This window comes from Galeopterus variegatus, unplaced genomic scaffold (genome assembly GCF_000696425.1).
Source record: "Galeopterus variegatus unplaced genomic scaffold, G_variegatus-3.0.2 Scaffold5618, whole genome shotgun sequence".
NCBI lineage: Eukaryota > Metazoa > Chordata > Mammalia > Dermoptera > Cynocephalidae > Galeopterus > Galeopterus variegatus.
In genome coordinates, this window is record NW_007731729.1 from 58,807 (window position 1) to 85,747 (window position 26,941).

At 36.0% G+C, this 26,941-nt stretch overlaps 1 protein-coding gene across 1 annotated transcript in view; it reads left to right on the top strand.

Moving 5' to 3' along the window:
• Window positions 1-26,941, top strand: part of LOC103605144 (tetratricopeptide repeat protein 27-like) — a 79,867-nt gene that overhangs the window by 36,380 nt on the left and 16,546 nt on the right. The window contains exons 5-7 of the mRNA XM_008589731.1: window positions 10,203-10,301; window positions 19,813-19,865; window positions 22,948-23,113. Coding sequence (XP_008587953.1) covers window positions 10,203-10,301; window positions 19,813-19,865; window positions 22,948-23,113 — 318 coding nt within the window. The remainder of the gene's footprint in view (window positions 1-10,202; window positions 10,302-19,812; window positions 19,866-22,947; window positions 23,114-26,941) is intronic.

Below are 26,941 nucleotides of genomic sequence, written 5' to 3' on the forward strand. Positions count from 1 at the left end.
ATACATCCAGGTAGATAGTGTCAGAATTTAGTTATAGGATAACGAGCTGGTATCCTCTGGAGAATCTGGTGTCAGAAGTGTTGTACTGAGTGACCATGTAAGAGAGTAGAGTAGGAAAACACTTTGTTTTTTTCTCTTATATGTCTCTTTTTCTTCTTATAGGGACACTAGCCCTATCAGATTTGGGTCCCACCCTTATGACATTGTTTAACTTTCATTACCTTCTTAAAGGCCTTATTCTCTGAATTTATTCATACTGGGGGTTAGGGCTTCAACACATAAATTTTGGAGGGACACAATTCAGCCCATAATACGTACTTTAGGAAAAATCTTTTTTTGGTAACATATTATTATGAAAATTTCAAACACAGAAAATAAATAATAGCATAGAGAACAGGATAATGAGCCCCCTCCATGTACCCATTGCCCAACTTCAACAATTACTAATTCATGGCCAATCTTGTTTCATGTATATTTACCCACTCCATACCATATTATTTTGAAGCAAACATTTTATTTGAAAGTATTTCTATATGTGTCTCTAAAAAATAAGGATTTAAAAACAAAATAATACCATTGTATTTAAAACATCAATAATAATTTACAAGAAACTTTTGATTGAGTTTCAGAGTTTAATCGAATAAATTTATATTCTACAGTAGAATTGAATGCAATTGAGAATGCCTATACTTTAGCAGCATCTAACTTAGGTGAAACATTACAAAGAATCATAAATAGAGACAACTTATTTCATGAATTTTATCTTGTTAAAAATATTTGTTGAAGAAAAATACTTGAAATGGAGGCCAAAAGATAACACCTAAGAAAATATTTCTAAGTTTCAATATTAACAAAACTAGAATCAGGAATATATTCTGTTACCAGAAGTTGCTCTGAGTTTACCAGGAACCTCAGTATATTTATAAAAGGATATTTTTTCAATTAACATTATTATGGCCTACAGAAAAGAGTCAATTAAAACTTTAAACAATTTAAAATGTATTAACAATAAATTTGACAATTAACAATAAAGAACAACTTTGAAGTAGACAGCAGGCAATTTTCTGAAAAAATTAAACATACTAAGATCATGTTAAAAAAAAAACATTCATCAGAAAAATATCAGTGACCTGGTGTTAGAATCAGATATGACTAAAAAACTTATTAAAGTATATGAATATCTACTAAGAAAAATTAAAGAATTTTATATTAATTCTGTATTATGTTACAGAAATATGAAAATATCATAAGCATATAGTTTGATTAATGTTTGGATAATCAACATTTTAAGTTTTTTAATAAAGAATTTTATTTTTGAAAATGGCTTTTGAATAGAATAATCTTATAAGTCCCCTTGATATAGTAAAACCAGTTTGTTGGTCAAGTTTATTGATCTATAAATAAGTTTTTAAAAATCATATCATTTAAATTATTTTTTAATGTCATGGTTCACTTTCAGAAGTATTTGCAGTTTGAATAACACATTATGTGGTTGCCTAACTAAGCATTATCGAGTACCTGCTATGTACCGGACACGGATGTGGGAATGAGTTGGTCTGAACCAACCTATCAGTACAGCACAGAGAGTTTCTGCTAGGAAATGATATGGATAGAACTAGTTTGCAAAGGGCCTTGAATGCCCTCCTTCAGGGTTATCAAAGCCTGTGGAAGAAGGAGTCTGTTGTGGTTTTGAATAAAAGAGTGATATGACAAAAGTGGCATTATAGGAAGTTTAAATAAGGAATGAATGTCGTGGGTGAGTGACCATTGGCTTTAGCAGTCAGCATGGAAAAGATAGAACAGGTTAGAAAGGGAGATCTTCTGGGACTTACTCATTGAGCTGGCAGGATTGAGGGAGACCTTGGAAACAGAGAGGATGCCGATTTTCTCAATTGTCTGATTAAAAAGGAAAACGTCTCTATTAATAGCCATAGAGAATTCAGCAGGCAGGAAGGGAAATGTCTTTTGCAGGGAAAGCGATGTGGTTTGGATGTTGAATATGAGGAGATGGTGCTGTATTTAAGCAGAGATGAGTGATCGTCTGCTGGAGATAAAAAGCCTGAATGAATGAAGCCCAATAGTGAGGTCAGAACTGAGCATGCAGACGGAGTTTTTCTGTGGAAGTGAGTTGAAGCCATGAAAGGGAGTGAGTTCTTCGCAGACAACTGCATTGGAGGAGAACACCAGGCAGTGTGCTGAACTCTGGGCATCTTCAGCAGGTGGAGGGAGGTAGAAGAAACGGCATCAGTGAAATATGTATCAAACAGAATACACCAGTCTTGGTCAGAAGGATAGAAGGAAACCCAAGGAAGGGGTTCATGGAAGAACAAGTGTCAGTCAGTGATGCCACATGCAGTCCAGAGAGGGCTAAGGAGAGGTCATTGGATTTGGAGCTCACTAATGACCTTTAAAAACAGATTGAGAAGATTAAAGAGTAAGTGATAGGTGAAGAAACAGATGTAGTATCTATAGATGTTCATTGTAGAGGCACGTCAGAGACGAGAGTCCAGTGTGGAGCACTGTACTCATAGGGGCAGAGGGTCAAGTGAAACTTTTCAAGACAGTGGAGACCTTTTGTTGAAGGCAGAAATGAAATACTGCAGTGGGTAAAGGAGAGAATGAACCCAGTGGACAGACTAAATGTTATGAAGGGAAGACAAATAGGGAATATCATTCTGGGGGAGAGCGGAATAAGGAGAAAAGATGAAGGTATTAGCTCTGGAAACAAGGAATAATATTTCAGATGAGACTGGAAGGAAGATGAGAATTAACATTATAATAGCAATTTCTATTTATTCTGTTCTATTTATTCATCTGTATTCTAAGCTAGTATGTAAGTGTGAACTCTTTGTAAACCATTTTGAGGTATTGAGGCAGATATAAAATATTGTATTAAGACATGAACTCTTGCCTTCCGGTGGTTTATATGGGTTAAATGGAGAGAGGAGGCATGAATAGCATCATGTGTGATGGCCTTATACGAATGAGGATGTGAATGGTCAGAAAAGGCCTGATGGAGAAATGAGTATTGATGTGAACGAGGAGGAATGGCTGGGATTTGGATAGGAGGAAAAAATCAGGCAAACATCTTCCAGGAAAGGAGACTAGAAGATGTGAAAACCAGCCATGTGGAGTGCAGTTTCTTGATAGCTCTAGATTTTGACTATTCATATTTTATGATAATCATAATAGTAGTGGCAACTAATATTCTGTATTTACTAGGTGCCAGGTACGGTTCTGTAAGTATTTTGCATATATTTTTTAATCCTCAGCACAGTCACTGAGGTGCTTATCATTTGTTTTACCTTCATTTTCACAGGTCAAGAAATAGAGGGTTAAGTCATTTGTAGCAGATCCCACAGTTTATGAGAGGTGGAGCTGGGATTTCAGGTTCCAGAGCTCTTGTGCTTAACCTTTTCACTGTTTGGCCTCTAGGATATCATCTTATGTTAGCAAGTAAGTTATGGAAAGCCCTGAATACCAGACTGTCAGGTTTCTTTTCATTAAAGGTTTTCTTCCTTTAATGAAGAGCCATCAGAGCTTTCATCAGAAACCACGTGAAGTTATATGATTGATGTTTTGGGACCATCCAGCACATGTTAGCGAGTGAGTCTCTTTGAGACCAGGGAATTTTAGAGGAATGGAAGCAACCCTTCCCAGCCTGTTGATGAAATTTCTATGATAAGATGAAGCTTCTATGATACAATGTGCTGCAATTGTAATCATCCTGGGGCTTGTGCCATGCTCTTCCTTGATTTGTAGGGTTAACTTTCTTTCATTTTAGTTTTTGAAAGGAGAAAGTATTTTTACTTGAGATGGAGTTATAGAGTTTCTTTTGTGAACTCGTGTTATTTGTGGTGGGAAGACTGAAGGAGGTTGGAGCTTGCATTCCAATGGAGAGGACAGGATGAACACATGTGAATAATATGTATAGAAAAAAGAGATCCTTTCTTTTTTTGGTCTTCCATTCTCCTGTTGGTAAGCAATAAAAAATGAAACTCAGTGTCTAACTTGCATAACTGCCAAGAAATATGAGCACGGTTATAACGTCTGGGCTCTAGCTGTGACCTGAGGTACCATGAGGAGGGCAAAACCTTGGCTACCATGGGCCTGATTCTGAATTCTAGTGCTCTCAAGGAACATCACATGGGCAGATCTCTTCCTCCTCCTGAGCTTTTGTAACACGGAGATTATAATCCCTACTTCAACTTGCTGCTGGGAAAATTGCAACCAGTACATGTCCAGTGCCTAGCATATCTCCTGGTGCATAAGAAGTTCTTAGTAATAGATGTGATGTAGTGGTACTTTTCTTTCCTGCCTGTTGCACCATAGTAGTAATGGTGCTAGAAAATCATTGTTGCCCAATTACCTGTAGCCCCCAAATAGGGAGATCTATCTAACAGGAGAGTCTTACATGCAGATGACACGTTAACACCTATATTACTTCACTTTATGAAGTCTCTGGAAAGAGTGGGCAAACATAAGAACCTTAGTGATAACCAAATCTAGGACAAGAATGAGAAAAGGGCATTAAATAATTAATAGCCTATAGTAAAAGTATGAATAGGATTTTGTCGATCCTTTAGTTTAAAGGAAGACACAAAGACAGAGGAAGCTATTCTTTTAGAGAGATAAAGAAGCTGACAGGTTAAAACTTGTGTTTCTTTAGGGAGGAGGATTTAGAATTTAGTTCATGAGAAATTTGGTTATGGAAAAGTCGGTGCACTTTAAAAAAAAATAATAAGTATCAAGCATCACTTGAGGAAAAGCTACCGCCAAACAATATTAGTATCACTTTTGGATTTGTCTTGGGTCATTTCCTGTTTAATGAAACCACATTCAACAATTTATCTGCATTTGGGGTCATGGGAATGAGTCAGGGATACAGAAAGGAGAGAATGGAGAGTGCAGTGTGGCTTTAGGATTCAATTATAATGTGTTAACCTTTATTATATTGAGAAAAATTCAAAACACTTGATTGTATAAGGAAAATTAGCAGAAAGTGTGAAGCTACTGATTATTCATGCTGTAAAAACCTTGAAGAGGAAGGAAGTTTGAGTAGTAGGCTTATAATTTAAGAAAGAAAATTGTGATATATATGCATAAGCAAGTGGAAACTATCACACATGTGCTTTAAATAACTTTGTAAAAATTAACTTTCTAGGGCCGGCCCCGTGGCACACTCGGGAGAGTGCGGCGCTGGGAGCGCGGCGACGCTCCTGCCACAGGTTCGGATCCTATATAGGGATGGCCGGTGCGCTCACTGGCTGAGCACGGTGCGGGCGACACCACCCCAAGGGTTGTGATCCCCTTACCAGTCACGAAAAAGACAAAAAAAATTAACTTCCTAATTATAAAAGTAATTTATGCCCATTCTCTAGGGGTGCTTAGTCTTTGTCAGCCCTCAGAATAGCAAGCTGTTTAATTTGATTTTTTTTTTTTAAAGACGACCAGTAAGGGGATCTTAACCCTTGACTTGGTGTTGTCAGCACCACGCTCTCACAAGTGAGCTAACCGGCCATCCCTATACCATGTGTAGCTTTAGGCAAATTATTTTCTTTTTAGGCCTAAAATTCATCTTGGCTTCTTTGGAATTGCTTTCTAAGGCCTCTCTAATTAAAATGATTCCCTTCTAGCTTTTCAAACCTGCTTATTCTAGTCTATTCGTATAGTCAATGCACTTAGTTTGCCACTAGATGGCACTAGTGTACCTTTGAACCCCATCACCTCTAGGTTTTCAAAATCTGGGGAGCCTGAAGAGCCTTGGAATTTTAGCCTAGTCCACCCCTCTTCTTTAACACTTGGGGAACTGTGAGTCAGAGGTTAAGTGACATGCCCAAGGTCATACAGTTATTCAGAACCTCTTAAATACCAGGCATCAGTCTTTCCCCTGTACTGTGCTCTAGGACGCTTTGTGAGGGAAATGCAGAAAGAGACCATTTTCTCAACCATTCTTGTTCTTTGTTAGTTATTTTAAAAATAATTTAAAACTATTCTTTAAGTATATATACCATCACATTCAAAATAAACAGTCGGCTTGCTTTTGTGTTTCTGTATTGGCTCCCTGAGAGAGAAATCCTGGACTATCAGCTTTTAAAGGTTATTGCCTACCTACATCAACACACCTAGCTTGCCTTCATGACACCTAAATCTATACCTACTCCTACACCAACACCTATACCTATACCTGGCTTGCCTTCATAATTTGCCCTGGAAATAAACTCTATAGAAATCTCAACCGGAGCTTCTCTATCGATGCTCCGTTGTTGCCTAGCCCCTTCAGTAAGAGCTTTTCCTTTGAGCTCTTCCCTCCCACTGAACACGGTCATCCATTCTTCCGCTTCATCTTGTCCACCTGCCTGGCCCAATCCAGAGAGCCTTTGGAAGGAAAAGAGATATGCTTCTGGTTCTTCAAAAATTGATCTCCTGGGTCTTCGCAGCACATGTTAACTGCACTATTTTTTCCCCTTTTCTCTTTACCGGTGACAAGGATGTTATTGCCATAAATCATGCCTTGTGTGGGCTGAATGGTGTAGTGAGAGGTATTGTGCCCAAATGGAGAAGACATGGGCTTTGGAGTCACACTGACTGAGTGGCATCTGTCCTCTGTCCCTGACTTATTCTGTGGCCCTTCCTCATCTTTCTAATGAGGGTCATATCAACTACCTTGCAGGGTTTCATGAGGAATACAAGAGGTAATATATTAAGGCTCATGCTACCAGTGCTTGGCACACATGGTAGATGCTCATTAAGCACTGACTGTTTTGGTTGCTACTGTAAAGAAAGGAGCAGGAGTGACTGTAGTGTGTGAAAGGTGGGAGCTGAAGGCAGGGTCTCAGCCAGAGGAGCTAGGTTTTTTCTTCTTTTCTTTTCTTTTTTTTTTTTTTTTTTTTTTTTTTTTTTTTTTTGTTTATTAAAGATGACTGGTAAGGGGATCTTAACCCTTGACTTGGTGTTGTCAGCACCAGGCTCTCCCAAGTGAGCAATTGGCCATCTCTGTATAGGGATCTGAACCCGTGGCCTTGGCGTTATCAGCACCACACTCTCCCAAGTGAGCAATTGGCCATCTCTGTATAGGGATCTGAACCCGTGGCCTTGGCGTTATCAGCACCACACTCTCCCAAGTGAGCCACGGGCCGGCCCTAGGAGCTAGTATTTTATCAGAGAAAGAAGGGAAGGATGCAGTATATTCCAGGGTCTATGCCAGTGTTTCAGAGAAATAGTGTAGAACTGTGCTGTCCAATATGGTAGACACTAGCCACACATGGCAATTGAACCTTGACATGTGGCCAAACAAAATAGAGACATGCTGTAAGTGTTGGATACACATAAGATTTCAAAGACTTAATATAAAAAATTAATATAAAATATTTCAATAATTTTGTTTATTAATAACATGTTAAAGGAATCACATTTTGAAAATATAGAGTTAAAATGTTATTAAAATAAATTTCACCCATTTATATTTAATTTTTTAAATGTAGCTACTAGAAAATGTAATGAGGCTAGCATGATATGTCTACCTCATAGCACTGGACTAGAAGATAAAGATCGTGGTACTCAATACCACTCTATATTGAGGAATTATTTGAGAGTTTTTTTGAAGCTTCTTTTGATTTTGTTTTTCCTTTATTATGTTCTGTTCTTGAGAGTATGATCTTACTGAGCTAAGATGCCAGTCACTATTGGTAATAATAGTTTACAATTTAAAAAGAAAAAAGTAAAAGAAGCACCAGATATTCTCCTCAGGCCCCCAAATTCTGAGGATCTTAATTGAGAAGCAAGCGACAAGCAATTTACAAGATCCTAATGCTAAAAAACAAAACAAAACAAAAACATTGCATGATTTCAAAGAACAGGGTGTGTGCAAAGGTTCCCATCATAATTATATGTTATCAATGGATGGAATCTAGCAGTTAATGATCCTAGGATTTTCCTTCAATTGCAGATGATTAAAACAACTGCAGATATAATCAAGACTGAAAAGAAAAGAGAACCATAATACTTTTTTTGTCTTGTCTACTGGAGAATGTATTGAGTTATTTGTCTGATCTTTCATTAAATACGTCTTGGTTTGAAGACACTGATTATAAAACTTTAACTGGTTTTAAAAACTTAAAGGTCAGTAGTAACCTCATCACCAGCCTGTTTTAGAGCTATAAGGTAATTGTTAATTTTGGACATTTGCAACCTTTGTAAATCTCAGGTGCATAGAAAAATTAAGTTCTGAGGCTGGCCAGTTAGTTCAGTTGGTTAGAGCGCAGTGCTGATAACACTTCAACCTGATAACAGGTTCAATCCCTTACCACCCAGATGCCAAAAAATAAATTTAAAAGTTTTTTTATTTAGATTTTGAATTTACACTTGCTGGCTTTTATAACAACACATGGAAATAGTATTTGTTCTTTGCTGATGCAGAACACAAGCAGGGCACATGCATTTTGTGAACATTCAGGGCAGTTCTCACTGTTCTTGATTTAGTCCCAGAATGAAATTCTCATTCAAGTAAACTTGCTACCATAATTCATTGTATCTAAGATGCCATCAGTTGTTAGAGGCTCCTTTATTTTAAGTACCACTTTGTATTGAAAAAAAAAATGTTGCCTATAAAACTCTGATGAACTATTGGTTTTTAAGATGCATCTCTATTTTAGAGATGTTAAATGGTGGGGGGGAAGTATACCTTAGAATTGATGAAATATTATACACAGATTTTGAAACTTTCATCTTGGTTGGAAGTTAGAGAGCTTGTTTTATATATTTTATAAGGTAGCATCAGACTTTAGGCCTCTTGGAATATATCATGTTTAGTGAGTGTGGTTTGGTGCATTGAAGTCCTTTTCATTGATCCTATAAATAACCAGATGAAAGCAAAGTAGTGAGCTCATTTTTAAGTTGCTGGAAGTCCCATGATTCAGAAAAGTGAACTTCTAACTTTTAGTTTCAACCTAGCACCTCTGCTTCTCCTTTCTCTTGCCAGGCACACCCCCATCCCCTTTTCAGGCATTACCTATTCCTCTAACAAAATCTGTTCTCCATAAAGCCTCCTGAGATCAGTTATTTATAGCCTCTTGTGAATTCATGGCAAAGTGTTAAATTGCCCAAGGATGTTTGCTTTCTAAGCCTTATCTCTAATTTTGGCCTAAAAATCTTTATCTGCTTCAAGAACTTTCTGGCCTTTGCTGGCCATCTGGAACAAGTTTTGTGGGATTGGCTGAGGGAGGAGGGATGTACAGGCAGCCTCCTGCTCTGCCTCCATGGAAGGCTGTGGATACATAACAGAGCACCTCATTTCCTTTCCCACTCTGAAGTGTTCAACCAACTCTATGGGCTGGCTCACCGCCTTTGTACTGGAAGCCAGTAAGAAAATAGACTTTAATCTACTGCTGGCTTTACTATGTTTGAAAGGAAAACAGACTTAACTCATGGTAGCTGTATTTCTGACTAATTTCATTGAATTTTTATCAGTTTTATCCCCCTTTTGATAGAGGCTATTGAATTTTAAGGAAACCCTGTGATATAAAGAATTCTTTTGTAATTTGAACAGTTGCTTCCTGTTGTACCTGTTATCTACATCTCTATGTTTACACATCTTATTGACTTAACTCAGGCTTTACATTTTGAATGACTGTTTGGTAATCCAGATTCTGAGCCTCCTTTTTCTAAACTATTCTCAGGCATGCCTAAGCAGGTGTATGCTATGGCAGTTTGGCTCTTGGTTAAACTGCAGAAGTACTTACGGTCTAATTTGAAAAGGAAAGTGGAAATTTGTCCTTTAAAATTGGTAGTACATTCATCAGTTGTGAATCTGCTGATACTTTGTGTACATTCTACATAGTAGATGCTCAGTGAAAATGTTCAGTTAATCCCAGGTTTATATCAGGCTCTAATATAAAATTTATAAACAGACCTCTCCATTGCATTTATAAAATTTGGCTAACACAAAGTGTGGTCTTTCTCAGCAAAACATATGCAGTGATATTGCACATGCTTTCAGTGCTATATTAGCTTTGAAAAATATATGGAAAAATTAATTTCCATTGATAAATTTCCTACATTTAAACTAAAGGTAAGGCAAACATTTATTATATAGCTCTGCATTCTGTGTAGTGTGTTTGTTGACAGTATCTGAAATAATTTTCAGATTACATCATGTAAATGTACCTATGTGTTTGAATAACTTTCACTTTTGATCTTTGCAGCTCGGGGTGTGGTTTTCTCTAGGCTGTGCCTATTTGGCCTTGGAAGACTATGGAGGTTCAGCAAAGGCGTTTCAGCGTTGTGTGACTTTAGAACCTGATGTAAGTTTGTTCTTCTTTCCTTATCACAGCTCTTTAATATTGTCTAAGTTATCTTAATTGTACTGTATAGTTCAGAACAGCAATTTTTTTGTGTGTTGGAGGATAAATCTGGAAATAAGTTTCTTTTCATAATAGCTAAGTTATTTGTGGTTTCATTTAGGAAATAATTTTAATAAAACAAATTTTTTAGTTTATACGTTACTGATGTGTACAGCAAAATGTCATGTGTATTTTGTCATTCACTAACATGTGCTGCCTATGTTAATTGCATTACTCGAAAATTCTTTTAGTATTGAGTCTCTTCATATTAAACAGCTTAATTGACATAATAATTCACATACCATATAATTCACCTGTTTAAAGTGTACAATTCAGTGATTTTTTTAGTATATTCAGAGATGTGCAACCATTATTACAATCAACTTTAGAACAAAAGAAATCCCTGTCCTCATTAGCAGTCGCTCTCCATTTCTCTTCAAACCCCTTCCCCACTTCTTCTCCACACCCTACCCCCAGCCCTAGGCAACCAGTAATATGCATTCTGTCTCTATAGATTTGCCTGTTCTGGACATTTCATATAAATGGAATCAGACAATATGTGAGCTTTTGTGACTGGCTTCTTTCACTTAGACTAATGTTTTCAAGGTTCATCCGTATTGTAGTGTGTATCAGTACTTCATTCCTTTTTATAAGCAAATAGTATTCCATCGTATGGGCATATCACTTGTTATTTATCCATTCATCAGTTGATGGATATTTGGATTGTTCCCACTCTTTGGCTGTTATGAATACTACTACTATCAACATCCGTTTATAAGTTTTTGGTGGACATGTTTTCCTTCCTCTCAGGTATATAAGTAGTAGTAGAGTTGCTGGGTCATATGGTAGCTCTATATTCAAAATTCTGAGGAACTACCAAACTGTTTTCCATAGCAGTATTTTATATTCCACCAGCAATGTGTGAGGGTTCCAATTTCTCAACGTCCTTAACAGCACTAGTTATTATGTCTTTTTGATTATAGCCATTCTGGTATATGATACCTCATCATGGTTTATATTTATATTTCCTTAAATGGCTAATGGTGTTAGTATCCTTCCACACGATTACTGACCATTTGTGTACCATCTTTGGGGAAATGCCTGTTCACATTCTTTGCCCATTTTAATTGGATTATCTGTCTTTTTATTGTTGAGTTGTAAGGTTTTTTTTAATATATCCTAGCTACAAGTTCCTTATCAGATATATGATTTGCTAATATTTTCTCCCATCCTTTAAGTTCTTTTTCATTTTATTGATAGTGTACTTGAAGCACAAAAATTTTTAATTTTGATGAGGACCAGCTTGTCTATTTTTTCTTTTGTTGCTCATACTTGTGATATGATATCTAAGAATCCATTGCCAAATCCAAGGTCATGAAGATTTATCCCTGTATTTTCTTCTAAGAGTTTTATAGTTTTTGCTCTTAATTTAAGTCTAAGGACCATTTTAAGTTGATTTTTTTGTGTATGGTGTAAGGAAGGGGTCCAACTTCATTCTCTTTCATGTGGACCTCCAGTTGTTCCAGAACCATTTGTTGAAAAGACTTATCTTTCCCCATTGAATAGTCTTGTTGCTGTGGTCAAAAATCAATTGAATGTCAGGGTTTATTTATGGACCATCAATGACAGATGGTCCCACCTGATGATGGTTTGACTTATGATTTTTTGACTTTACAATGGTGTGAAAGCACTGCACATTCAGTAGAAACTGTACTATAATTTTGAATTTTTATATTTTCCTGGGCTAGTGATACGTAGGCAATACTCTTATATGAGATATGCAGCACTTTATTATAAAATAGGCTTTGTGTTAGATGATTTTGCCCAACTGTAGGCTAATGTAGTCTTCTCAGGACATTTAAAGTGGGTTAGGTTAAGCTATGATGGTTAGTAGGTTGGATGTATTTAACACATTTTCTACTTACAATAATTTCAATTTAACAATGGGTTTATTGGATGTGACCATATCGTAACTTGAGGGCACATCTACACATTTCATCAACTATGTGTCTATGCATATGCCAATACACTCTCTTTTCTCTACTGAAGCTTCATAGTAAGTTTTGAAAATGGTAACTGTGAGTACTCCAACTTTGGTTTTTTTCAAGATTGTTTTTGCTATTAATGGTTCTTTGAATTTTCACATGGGATTTTAGCTTTGTCAATTTCTGCCGAAGAGGCAGCTGGGATGTTGATAGGGATTACACTGAATCTGCAGATCATTATGAAGAGTATTACCATCTTAATATTAAGTCTTTCAATCCATGAACTTGGACTGTCTCCATTTATTTAGATTTCTTTCAATATTTTATAATTTTGTGAGTATAAGTTTTATACTTCTTTTGTTATTTCCAAGTATTTTATTCTTTGTTTTTTAATTTGTTTTTAATGGAAACATAATTGATTATACTACTTATGGGGTACAGGGATGACTACCAATATTTGTGTACAGTTCTTGATGATCGAATCAATATTATTAGCATGTTCATCATTACAAATCATAATTATTCTTTATATCCCTTACCCAATTTCTTCCTAACCCCCCATCTCCCTCCCTCTTTCCCACCTCTAGTATCTATAGGTCTGTTCTCTCCTTCTGAAAGTTCAAGGTATTATTGTGGTCAGTCTTCCTTCCTCCCTCCCTCCCTCCCTCCCTCCCTCCCTTTCCTCCCACTTATGAGTGAGGACATGAGGTTTTTTCTTTCTGTGCCTGGCTTATTTCATTTAACATAATTCTCTGTGTATACCACATTTTCTTTATCCAGTCATCTGTGGATGGACATTGACATTGGTTCCAACTCTTGACTATTGTAAATAGACCTGTGATAAATATGGGAGTGCAGGTATCCCTTTGACATGATGATTTCCACCCAGAAGTGGGATTGTGGGATTGCTGGATCATAGGTAGTTCTATCTGTAGTTGTTTGAGAAACCTCCACACTATTTCGATAATGGCTGTCCAAATTTACAGTCCCACCAACAGTGTAGGAAGGTTCTTCATTCTCTGTATCCTCGCCAGTATTTGTTATTCTCTGTCTTTTTAATAATAGCCAGTCTAACTGGGGTGAGATGATATCTCAGTGTGGTTTTGATTTGTATTTCCTTTATGACTAGTGATGTTGAGCATTATTTCATGTACCTATTGGCCATTTGTATGTCTTCCTTTGAAAAACATCTATTCAGCTCTTTTACAATTTTTTAATTGGGTTATTTGGCTTTTTACTGTGAAGTTGTTTGAGTTCCTTGTATATTCTGGATATTAATCCTTTCTCAGATGCGTAGTTTACAAATCTTTTCTCCCATTCTGTAGGTTGTCTTTTCACTCTGTTGATTGTTTCCTTTGCTGTGTGAAAGCTTTTTAGTTTGATATAATCCCATTTGTTTATTTTTTTCTTTTGTTGCTTGTGCTTTTGGGGTCTTATTCATAAAGTCTTTGTCTAGTCCTACATCCCGAAGTGTTTCCCCCATGTTTTCTTCTAGGAGTTTTATAGTTTCAGGTCTTATAAGTCTTTAATCCGTTTTGAATTGATTTTGGTATATGGTGAGAGGTACAGGTCTAGTTTCATTCTTCAACACATGGACATCCAGTTTTCCCAACTCCATTTACTGAAGAGGCTGTCCTTTCCCCCATTTATGCTCTTGGTGCCTTTGTTGAAGATCAGTTGGCTGTAAGTATGTGGTTTGATTTCTGGGTTCTCTATTCTGTTCCATTGGTCCATGTGCCTGTTTTTATGCCAGTACCATGCTGTTTTGATTACTATAGCTTTATAGTTTGAAGTCAAGTAGTGTAATGCCTCCAGTTTTATTTTATTTTATTTTTTGTCCAGGATTGCTTTGGCTATTCATGGTCTTTTGTTGTTCTATATTAATTTTAGGATTGCATTTTCTATTTCTGTGAAGAATGTCATTGGTATTTTGATGGGGGTTGTATTGAATCTGTAGATCACTTTGGGTAGTGTGGACATTTTCACAATGTCAATTCTTTCAATTTATGAACATGGAGTGTCTTTCCATCTTTTGGTGTCCTCTTTAATTTCTTTCAGCAGTTTTGTGTTTCTCATTCTAGATATCTTTTACCTCTTTAGTTAAGATATTTTATTCTTTTAGTAGCTATTGTAAATGTGCTTGCTTTCTTGATTTCTTTTTCTACTTGTTCGTTGTCAGTGTATAAGAATGGTACTGATTTTTGTGTATTGATTTTATATCTTGCAACTTTACTGAATTTGTTTATTAGTTCTAAGAATTTTTTGGTAGAGGTTATAGGGTTTTCTATATATAGGATCACGTCATCTGCGGACAGTGACAATTTGACTTTGTCTTTTCCAATTTGGATGCCCTTTATTTCTTTCTCTTCCCTGATTGCTCTGCAAATACTTCCAATACTGTGTTGAATAGGAGTGGTATAAGTGGGTGTCCTTGTCTTGTTCCTGTTCTTAAAGGAAAAGCTTTCAGTTTTTCCCCATTTAGGTTGATGTTGGTGGTTGGTTTGCTGTATATGATTTTTACTGTGTTGAGATACTTTACTTCTATTCCTAATTTGTTGAGGGTCTTCATTATGAAGGGATGCTAATGTTGTTGCTTTTTCTGCATCTATAGAGATAATCATATGATTTTTGTCCTTGCTTTTGTTGATGTGGAGTATCACATTTATTGATTTGCATATGTTGAACCATCCTTGCATCCCTGGGATGAATCCCACTTGATCATGATGTATAATCTTTTTGATGTGCCGTTGTATTCTGTTTGCTAATATCTTGTTAAGGATTTTTATATCTATGTTCATCAAGGATACTGGCCTGTAGCTTTCTTTTGTTGTTGTTGTTGTGTCTTTGTCTGATTTGGTATCAGGGTGAAGCTGGCCTCATAGAATGAGTTTGGGAGAATGGCCTCCATTTCAGTTCTTTTGAGTAGTTTGAAAAGGATTGTTAATAGTTAATTAAAATTAACAATTAACTATTAACAATAACAATAGTTAATTCTTCTTTAAGGGTTTGGTAGAGTTCAGCAGTGAAGCCATCTGGTCCTGGACTTTTCTTTGCTGGGAGACTGCTAATTACTGTGTCAGTATCATTACTTATTATTTGTCTGTTTGGGTTTTGTATTTCTTCTTGGTCTAGTCTTGGTAGTCTGTATGTGTGTGGAAATTCATCCATTTCCTCCAGATTTTCAAATTTGTTGACATATAGCTGTTCATAATAGTCTCTAATGATTCTTTGTATTTCTGTGGAATTGGTTGTAATGTCTCTTTTTTCATATCTGGTTGTTGTTTGTGTCTTTTCTCTTATTGTTTTTAGTTAGTCTGGCCAATGGCTTGTCTATTTTGTTTTTCCTCTCAAAAAACTGCTTTTTGGGGGCCGGCCCGGTGGCGCACTGCTACAGTGCGCCGCTTGGGAGCGCGGTGGCGTTCCCGCCGAGGGTTCGGATCCCACATACAGACCAGCCGCTTACTGGCTGAGCGAGGTGCGGGCGCAACACCGAGGGTTGCGATCCCGTTGATTTTAGGCTGACAGTTATTTTCACTGAGCGCTTCAAAAGTAGTATTCTATTGTCTTCTTTAATCTCGGTGATCTGCTGTTCTCTAATTGTCATTCCTTTGTATGCTTTAGGAATATCTTTATGTTCTGCAATATCACACAATATGATCATAAAATTAGATTTTTTTTTCAGTTCTGGAAAATGTTTGGCTATTATCTTTTTGATATTTAACATCCTGCCATTTTCTGCACTCGTTTACTCTAGAATGTCTATCAAATGTCTTTCAAGAAAGAAAGGAAATACTTCTTCAGATTCACTCAGTTATAAAATAATATCCTTGTTACTAGTAAATAGATTAGGGAAAGAGTATGTCTTGTATGTATGCTATACATACCACAGGATGTGTCCTTGAATTTTGTAGGGAAATTTGAGGTGGTTTGGGTTGTTTGGACCTCTATTTATTTATTCATTTTTTCCCTTTTTGTCTTTTTTCGTGACCGGTAACGGGATCGCAACCCTCGGTGTCGCGCCCGCACCACGCTCAACCAGTGAGCGGACCGGTCTCTATATGGGATCCGAACCCTCGGTGGGAGCGCCGCCGCACTCCCAAGCGCCGCTCTCTACCGAGTGCGCCACCAGGCCGGCCCTGGACCTCTATTTATTAACCTGAACGATGAAGGACTGACAGACCACATTAGCACTTTATACATTTAGCTGTGGTTTATCCTAATAAAAAGAATTCATTATTGCTGTTTTTAAAATTTGACTTTCGATAGAGTAAAAGCTTTTAGAACATTACAAGAAGCTCTCAAGTGTAACTATGAACACTGGCAAATCTGGGAAAACTACATTCTCACCAGCACTGATGTTGGGGAATTTTCAGAAGCCATTAAAGCTTATCACCGGCTCTTGGACTTACGAGACAAATACAAAGATGTTCAGGTAGGATATTTGTGTTTTGTTCTTTCAGTTTGTGTTTGATATTAATCCTTGATTATACAATATAAGTTGTTTCCTTGCATGTGCACAGGAATATTTTGTTAAATACATATAATATATGAAAAGAATGTTTTTTTCTCTAATGAAATGTCCTTAGTTACATATTAATTCTGGCATTCTCGTATAACTTCGTATAATGTATGCTATACGAAGTTATTACGATTCCTAGGTATTTACTTAATGGACTCCTGGTTTTTGTAATCTAGTTTTCATCTCCAATGCAGACCAAATTGTCTAAATATTTGAAATGGAATCCCAGTGCCAACCACTTCTTTTTCCTTTTTTTTTTTAAGTGCAGTATAATTTGAAAACTGCACACAAATTTCAAATGTACAATTTGATCAGTTTTGACAAATGCATACCGTTCTTTAACTTACACCCTTTTCAAGATGTAGAACATACGAGCCATCCTAGAAAGCTCCTTTGTGTCCTACACTCCATCAATAACTATAAACTCTTGCCCTGTGTTCCTTAACAACCACTGTTCTTAATTTTTCTCTCTATGCATTAGCTTTGCCTATTCGATATCTTCACATAAATGGAGTCATGAGTTTATAATGACTATGAACTCATTTTTTCTGGCTTCTTTTCACCTGATATATATTTCAGATTTTCATCCATGTTGATAATTGTAACAGGAATTTATTTCTTTTTATTGCTGTATAGTACTGCATCGTATGAATGTACCCAATTTGTCTATACCTTGTCCTGTTGATAGATAGTAGGGTTATTTCTACTTTTTGGCTATTGTGAATAAATCTACTGTGAACAAATCTTTGTGTGGACAGAGGTTTTATTTCTCTTGGATAAAAACCTAGAAGTGAAATTGCTTGATCATGTTTTTGATGCTATTGTAAATGTTTTTGTCCTTTTAATTTTATTTCCCAGTTGTTCATTGGTAAAATAAAGAAATTACAATTGATTTTTGTATATTGGTTTTGTATCCTTTGGATACTTTTTTTTCCCCCTTGTATGTATTATGTCTTTTTAGTTTATCAGCTTTTAAAGTTTCCCTTTTTTTTAATTTTTAATTTTTAATGATTTAATTATTTTGTGTCTTGGTGTGGTTTTCTTTGTACATATCCTTCTTGGGGCTTTATTAACTTTTTGGATCTATTGGATTACACTGCTTTATTCTCTTTCTCCTTACTTTCTGGTACCCTAATTTTAAGTATATTATACTACTTATATTGTCCAGTAGATCCCTGAAGTTCTATTCATTTTTCTTATTTTTTCTGTACTTCAGTTTGTCTAGTTTGTATTGCTGTATCTTCAAGTTCAGAGATTTTATTTTCTGCCATGTCCAATCTGCTGTTAAACTTATAAATTAAACTTATTTCAGTTAATGTATTTTTTAAAAGTTCAAGAATTTTTGTTTGTTCTTTTAGTGGTTTTCATGTCCCTACTGAGATTCCCCAGTCATTCCCTCATTATGTTCATGTTTTTCCTCAGATCGTTGATCATGTCTATAATAACTGCTTCGAGGTACTTGTATGCTTATTCTAACATCTTTTTTCATTTCTGGGCCTGTTTCTATTAACTGATTTATTTATTTATTTTTTGGTTATAGGTGAAAATTTCCTGCTTCTTTGCATGTCTTCCAATTTTTTATTGTATTCTGCACATTGTAGATGCTATGTTGTTGAGTTTCTGGATTGTTGTTGTCTTCCCTTAAGGAAGGTTGAGTTTTATTTTGGCATTCAGTTAATTTACTTTTGGATCAGCTTGATTTTAAGCTTTGTTATGGTGGGTCTGTAGTTTTCCTTATTTTCTAGGGTTATTATAATAACCTTTCTTTTAAGATATAACCTTTCTAGGATTGAAATTTATGCGATGGGTAATCACCAAGAACTCTCCATTCTTGTTGGTTGGAACTTGAATAACAGTGCTGTGCCACCTCCAAAATCTCCATTCAGCTCAGCTGTCTGGTAGTTGCTCCCTGCCAGGTCTCAGGAATTTTTACCTGCACGTGTACAGCTTAGTATTTAGCCAATGACTCAAGGGGATGCTTATTGAGATTTCTAGAGCTTATTCTCTGCACAGATCTCTCTTTCCTGGTGTTTTACCCTGCAAATTCCAGCCACCTTTTCATCCCTGAACTCTGATTTCTTTTTCCTCATCTCAGTAAGACTGACTGTGTTTGTTTAGTTTCTACCTGTCTGTGCTGTGGCCCTGAAAGTGCTTCTAGACTGAAGGGTAGGTTGATTGTTGAGACCTCAGTTTTTTCTCTTCTCAAGGATCACACTCTTGTACTGCCTGTTGTCCAACTTCTCAAAAGCAGTTCTTTTCTTTATTTTGTCCAGCTTGTAGCTTTTTATGGTGAGAGGGCTAGTCTGGTACTAATTTTGCCATGTCTGGAAGTAAAATTCCAGTGCCACTTAATTTTTGAATCATGTGTATGGAACTTGAGAACTATATACTGCATATTTTATAAAAAGTGAAACAAAGAGGAGCAAACAATTCATATAGTTTTTGTTAGAATCAACATTTATATAAAGCCTTTAACTTATTTTTGTCATTGGGTAGAAGAATAGGTAGAGAAATATGTTTGATGAAATACTTAGTAGTAACACTGGAGAACAGATTCTCACTCTTTTATTTGTCTGTCTGATGAAGAAGGATGATGGTAAAATAGCAAAGCCTTTTAAGACAGGAAAAACAATATTCTACATTGCCTTGGATTTGTAATTAATCTCTATGTTATATAAGTTATATTGTAAATTATCCAAATATTTTGTAAATCTAAATTTTTAAATAAAAACTGAATTCCAAATCAGTGCTGTTATAGTTGTATGATTTGGTTGACTCTTTTTTTGAATTTTTTTTCTAACTTATAAAAGTTAAGTTTAATTTTGTCACATACCTTTAAACATACTTTATTGAAAATTGTGATTCTAGAGAGAATATGTTGGGCTAGGAGGATGTGTTGTATTTTGGGTTTTAGCAATTATTTTACCTAAATGAGAATAATCTGTAACTGGGTTCTCTATCATTTCAGAATGCTGAGGCTTGGAACAATTTATCAACTTCCTATATCCGATTAAAACAAAAGTAAGTACATGAGAAAACTATGAAGAACTTTGCTTCTAAAATAAATGAATGCTATTTTCATTCATTGAACTGAACATTTCATCCAACTGAACATTGCAACACTGTGCCTTTCTCTTGGTCTTTTTCCCTTTCCCACCCATGTCAGTGAGTTAGAATGACTTAATATATAATATAGCCCTTTGAATTTTAAAGGTACAATTTATTTCTTGAAACTATGAATATACAGTAAAATAAGAAATATTACTTGAAATCTTTGATACTGAAATTTTGCACCCTAAATTTTATTACATGATAAAAGCAAGCCTGCTTTAATCAGTCAGCTTAATTAATAGATTTTTATTGATTGCTTATTGTGTACCAGACATTATTAAGAAATGTAAATAAGTATGAACCAATGTCTTCATGGAATATAGGCTTAAAAAACAAAATATTATGCCATGTTATTTTAAAAAATGATTAACAATATAAGCTATATATGGTAAATATCAAATGGGACTACAAAGAGGGCTATAATAATAGAAGGTGATATTTGAGCACTTGTTAGTGCAAGACACTCATTAGTCTTGTGAGGATCTCGGAAGAGAGATGTATGATCCCAGCTCAGAAACACTTCTGAGAGAATTAGACTCAAGCTCAAATTTGAAGAATGGGTAGAGGGGCAGGAGAAAGCCTTTTGGGCAAAGGAGATGATGTCACCAAATGCAGAGTGACTGGAATGAATGCAGCATATGAGGAGACAGGAAGTAATAGTCTGCTGTAAAGTAATGCAGGATCAATAGTGAGAGATACAGTTAGAAAGGTAGATTGGGGTCAGATTGCAGTCAGTATGTGTTCTGATTATCCGATAGCAAGTTGAGGCTGTCCTGTTAGTAACAGGAAGTCAGAGATTTGGGTGGGATAATTTCATGAAGAAGAAACTTTTTAGGAAAATTTATCTCCTGGCAGTGTGTGAGACAGACTAGAGAGGAAACTGGAGGCTGGGAAACCAGTTAGGAGACAGCTGTTGTAACAACCCAGGCATGAGATAACTAGAATGGAAAAAGAAGGGGCAGATGCCAAACGGTTTACAAAGGGGACAACCATCTGGGCTTATTGACTGGCTAGGAAAGGGAAGAGACAAGGATTGCTGTTGCCAGAGTTTTAATGAATTAACTAAAGGATGGATATATTTCCATTTTTATTTAGCCCTGTTTTCAAACTTAATTTTTCTTTGTGGAGTCACGAGAAAGTTCTGAAGACATCATTAAGTTCATGTTTTGTTAAGATCATGAAATGCTTCCTGTGCTCTGGGATGACAATCCACATAAATAAAATTCTGTTTGTTCTACCATTCTCTTCAGAAAATAATATTATGTTCTTGATTGCAATTGATTGTGTTATAACTCACTGGAGACCTTTTTCGTTTAAGGCAACGGGCAGGGGAAATCCCTGTCATAGTTGCAGAATGATCTCTGAGTTTTTCTTGTAACCCAGACAATTTTGTATATAGTGATGCTCTTGATATTCTACCTTGTCTTCCAGTCCAGTAGTCTCAGGAAATCTGGTTGCTTTCTTAAAGATTCTTGCATATTGTTCCTCAGCCTCTCTGTTACTTTCTTGCCTTCCTGCAGCTCAACAAATAGGTTTTTGTGTAAAAGTGGGGTTGTAAGGTGAGCAATAAACCATTCCTTTATTCTCTCCTTTCTTTGCTACTGCTCCAGCTAATTCTTGACTATCTTGTTTATCCCTTTGTTGTCACAAGGTTCTTCACTAAAGTGCTGCTTCCACTGTTTCATCTGAAAATGAAAATTTCCCATCTTAGTATATAACTTTCATAGTGAAGGATTTCTAACATAGTGGGTTTGATAAGTGAATCCTGAAATTAAGCTCCTACTAAGCAGGAAAGAAAAAAGAATACATTGTGAAAGTTTTGAGGCCAGGAAATTGTGATTAGAGGATGGGAGGATATATAGGAAAAAGGATAACCCTCATGGTGTTGATTGCTGATTGTTGAGTTCTTTTCAGATAGGATAACTTCACCTTCAACTCCCTGTGGATAAGGGAAGTGGGAAGTCTCAGTTGACCACTGTTGAAAGGAGTTGCTGTTACATAGGAGGTGGTGGTGGGGGGGTGGAGTAAAGAGGAAAACAAGAAAAATATCCCATAGATTTATGGCTGAATTTGAAAAAGTGTTTTCTTTCTTTCTTTTGAGTTCCTTTTTATTTTTCAAGAGGGGATCCATTAGTAGTTCTTTTAGTTAGAATCAGTAGAAACTTTCTTAGTCTTTGTATTAACTGAAAATGTTTGATTTTACATTTACTCTTGAGTGGTAAATTTAGCTTGTAAAATTTTAGGCTGACAGTTATTTTCACTGAGCGCTTCAAAAGTAGTATTCTATTGTCTTCTTTAATCTCGGTGATCTGCTGTTCTCTAATTGTCATTCCTTTGTATGCTTTAGGAATATCTTTATGTTCTGCAATATCACACAATATGATCATAAAATTAGATTTTTTTTTCAGTTCTGGAAAATGTTTGGCTATTATCTTTTTGATATTTAACATCCTGCCATTTTCTGCACTCGTTTACTCTAGAATGTCTATCAAATGTCTTTCAAGAAAGAAAGGAAATACTTCTTCAGATTCACTCAGTTATAAAATAATATCCTTGTTACTAGTAAATAGATTAGGGAAAGAGTATGTCTTGTATGTATGCTATACATACCACAGGATGTGTCCTTGAATTTTGTAGGGAAATTTGAGGTGGTTTGGGTTGTTTGGACCTCTATTTATTTATTCATTTTTTCCCTTTTTGTCTTTTTTCGTGACCGGTAACGGGATCGCAACCCTCGGTGTCGCGCCCGCACCACGCTCAACCAGTGAGCGGACCGGTCTCTATATGGGATCCGAACCCTCGGTGGGAGCGCCGCCGCACTCCCAAGCGCCGCTCTCTACCGAGTGCGCCACCAGGCCGGCCCTGGACCTCTATTTATTAACCTGAACGATGAAGGACTGACAGTCCACATTAGCACTTTATACATTTAGCTGTGGTTTATCCTAATAAAAAGAATTCATTATTGCTGTTTTTAAAATTTGACTTTCGATAGAGTAAAAGCTTTTAGAACATTACAAGAAGCTCTCAAGTGTAACTATGAACACTGGCAAATCTGGGAAAACTACATTCTCACCAGCACTGATGTTGGGGAATTTTCAGAAGCCATTAAAGCTTATCACCGGCTCTTGGACTTACGAGACAAATACAAAGATGTTCAGGTAGGATATTTGTGTTTTGTTCTTTCAGTTTGTGTTTGATATTAATCCTTGATTATACAATATAAGTTGTTTCCTTGCATGTGCACAGGAATATTTTGTTAAATACATATAATATATGAAAAGAATGTTTTTTTCTCTAATGAAATGTCCTTAGTTACATATTAATTCTGGCATTCCAATGTTAAATGTGTTTGTGCAATCATAAACTGAATATTACTGTGACTGAAATTACAGTTATGAAAATCTGATATGTGGTTTACATATACACAATCAATTTGCAGAAACTAAATAGAACGCTGTTTCTTTTACTTACTACTTTGGGTATTCTAGATTTGTAATTGCTTGAGTAAATCCCATACTCATTTATTTGCTCATTTAACAAGTATTTACTGCAAGCTTTCAGATAGTATGAAAATATGGAAATGATGGCTAACATTTTCTTTGCAATGTTTAACGAGATAGTGAAATGAAGTTATTTTTCAGAAAATACGGGAGATTTGAAGCTACTGCATTTGTCATCCAATAGGATTACATAAGCAAGACCTTTTGGGTTTAATTGTGATTGAAGACAGTGTGTAAAGATAGGGTATGCAGAAGGTTATGGGCTATGAAGTCAGAAAGCTAGAAAATTTAATATTTTATTTTCAATAATCAACATATGCTTTTAAAAGGATGAATTTGGAATTATGGAAAAAAAAACCAGGAAATAACATAATATGTGATACTAGCTTGCTAGTATTATGACTTATTATCTGTCTCCCAGTTGTTCTAAAATTTAACTTATCTGGGCCCTCTCTTATAGCCTCAGTCCTTGATTTGTGTACATGGTCTTGCAAACCCAGCCATATCATTGACCAAGTTATTTTAAGGTTCAGGTTCTAGGCAATCCACTTGAAAGATCTATGGCTTCAGGTAAAACCATATACCCACTTGCAGGAGCAAGTTGACCCCTTCAATTACTTTTCTTTTTCTTTTTTTTGTACTTTCTAAATATTGTACATCGAGCATCCATCATAGAAAGAAGGGACTTGGATTTTACAGTGTAAGAGATCACTTAAAACATGAGTAGAGGCACAGCAGTTTTACATCCTAGAGAGGACAGGAGCTCTGATAAATCTATTTGCATAGTCCCCTGGCAGTCCAGTACTTGGCCTGTTTGTGCAGCTGAAATTCTCCATTGAGACAGTTATTTCTCTTCTACACTTAGCTGCTCGGCAAAGGGTACTGATGAGACTCAGAACAGATGTCAGTATGTTGCCAACCACTGAGGATTGTGCTTATCTTTTGTTTACTTCATCTGTGATTTTTAAGATCCTTCTTTACTAAGAAAGTTTTCTGAAACCTGTTTCTAAAATCTCAGGAAGAATGTAAATAATTTTACATTGGCAGTGTATTCCATTTAACTCTTGAAATAAATTGTGTTGTTTTCATTTGCATTTATAAAATGTACACGAAACACTCGAATCCAACACTCCTCATTTAGATATCACTGCTGACTCAATTCTAGCATTCTTTAGAATCACAGACTGTTAGAACACAAAGGGACCTTAGAGGAGTCCTCTAGGGCTATGCTGAATAAGCTTACACACCATATCAGAAAGGAGTGTGATGCTCCCCTTCTTCCTGGTAAATCTAGACAGGAGGATTCTCCAAGCTGTCAGTCTGCTTCCCTACCCTACGGTATTGCTGCTTGTTGCTTGACTGTGTCATCTCTTCCTTAATTGGCTTAGAATTGGCTTCCTTGGTCAGTCTTATCCCATTAATCTTCTGTCATGTACCTCCATTTTCTAACTGATCTGCTTTTCTTTCTGATGTGAGTGGGATTTCCTCTATAAATCTATACTTTAACCAAAAGTAATCCTTCATATCTACCGGGGATTAGTAACAATTGGCTCACCACTTTCTGAATCCTGAGAAAATCCTGATTAACATTTCATGCGTGGCACCAATAGAACTCGGTTTTATGTAAAGAACCCAAATAGCTAGGTCTAGGTACCTCTCCCCATGTAAGAGATGAACTTGTGTGGGTTATGGTATGTAAGCATCAAAAGAAGGAGGTTTTGCTATTTTATCTCTCACTTATTCTGCCCTGCTTCCCAAGGCACATAAAGCGGATCAATGTGGGACATGGTAAAGTAACAATAACTAATATTTATTGAGGGCTTGCTGTGTGTCAGATGTGATTCTAAGCACTGTATGTGTATTAGCTCATTTAATTTTTATCACAGCTATGTGTGATAGATTTGTATTGTTGTAAGCTACATCTGACTCTGGAATGTATGTATGTATGTCTCTTCCCCCTTTGTTTTAAGGAAACTAAGGATATCAGACAAAATAACTATTCAAACATTGTTTTGAAAAGCTGTTACTACTACACCATAAAGAGTTATAAAGTCATCAAGATACTGCTGATTTTAGTTGACTTAGGTGTATCAAATACAGCCAAATCTTCTAGCTAACTCATACCTGAGAGGCATGTATCCCAAAAGAAAAGTAAGATGAAGATGATGATTTAGAATAAAATAGGCTCAGCCTAGATCATTCCTGTCTCTTGCTATTACAATTGCCGAAAAGGTATTGGAGAATTTTACTTAAATTTCCTTTTGTTCTCCACCCTACCCCCAGATTAGAAGTCTCACTCTTTCTCAGGATGAAAAAAAAATCTTGCTAATATTTATAAAATACGGCTGTATTTGAGAGTTTGTAAATGTATGGTGAGAGAACTGACATTTAGAATAATCTGTTGGTAGTCACAGTGATAGATACCAGTGGAGATAGTGCTGGCAAAAATAACCTGAGTATAGTTGGTTGATTCTTTTTTTTTTTTTGTCCTTTTTGAGACTGGCCACACCGCGCTCAGCCAGTGAGCGCACCGGCCATCCCTATATAGGATCCGAACCCGTGGCGGGAGCGCACTCTCCCGAGTGCGCCATGGGCTCGGCCCTTGTTGGTTGATTCTAAAGATAAAACTTTCAGTTGTTGATTTGGCATATTGTGTACCAAATCAAATTCATTGAAATTGTAAGAATACTTGCTTAGAAATCTTTCAGGAGCGTTTCCTAAGAAAGAATAAAAGGATCCAAAATGCATGGAGATGCATTTGAGAATTTTTCAGAAAAAGAAAAAAAAAAAATCTTTAAAAAAAACCTCTCCCAGCATGAATTGAGATACTTTGATTTAACTTTAATCTGAAATGGATTTTTCAAACATATTTTAGTGCTCATATTCATAGCTTCTCATCTCTCTAATCATAGGAAATTTTCAACCTTAGCAAAATTGTGTTCTGATTCCCATTTAAAATTTCTAATGCTCTACTTGTTTTAACACAGTATTAACTTATATCATTCTGAATGTAAGTGAAAATTTAGTTGTTTTCTAGAGAAAATTATTAGGTTTATTTAAATTCATGGCCGGTTATTTTTTAATATCTTTTTTCCTGTAATTCTCCCTTTGTTCCTCAATTTTAGAATATAAAACAAACTTTCTTTTGTACAATAGTATTTCATCTAGCATGAATATTTCAATGAATTTGAAATTAATTACTATAACAGTTCAGTATTTTTAGAAACAATCAGCGGTGGCATTTGTATTCTTGAGACTTCCCTCCCACAGACAGGAGCAGTCCACACACAGGAGCACTAAGAACTGTTCCTGTTAGGCAAAATATTACTCATCAGCAAACCGTTTTGAGAAGCATAAGGTGCTATAAAAATGTCGGGTGTAATGGCTGTTAGCTTAATTTCCGTATTTAGATATTTTAGGGAAGTATTACTGAAAACATAACAACTAGATAACCAGTGACTTGCTGAGGTCAAATGATCTTTAGTA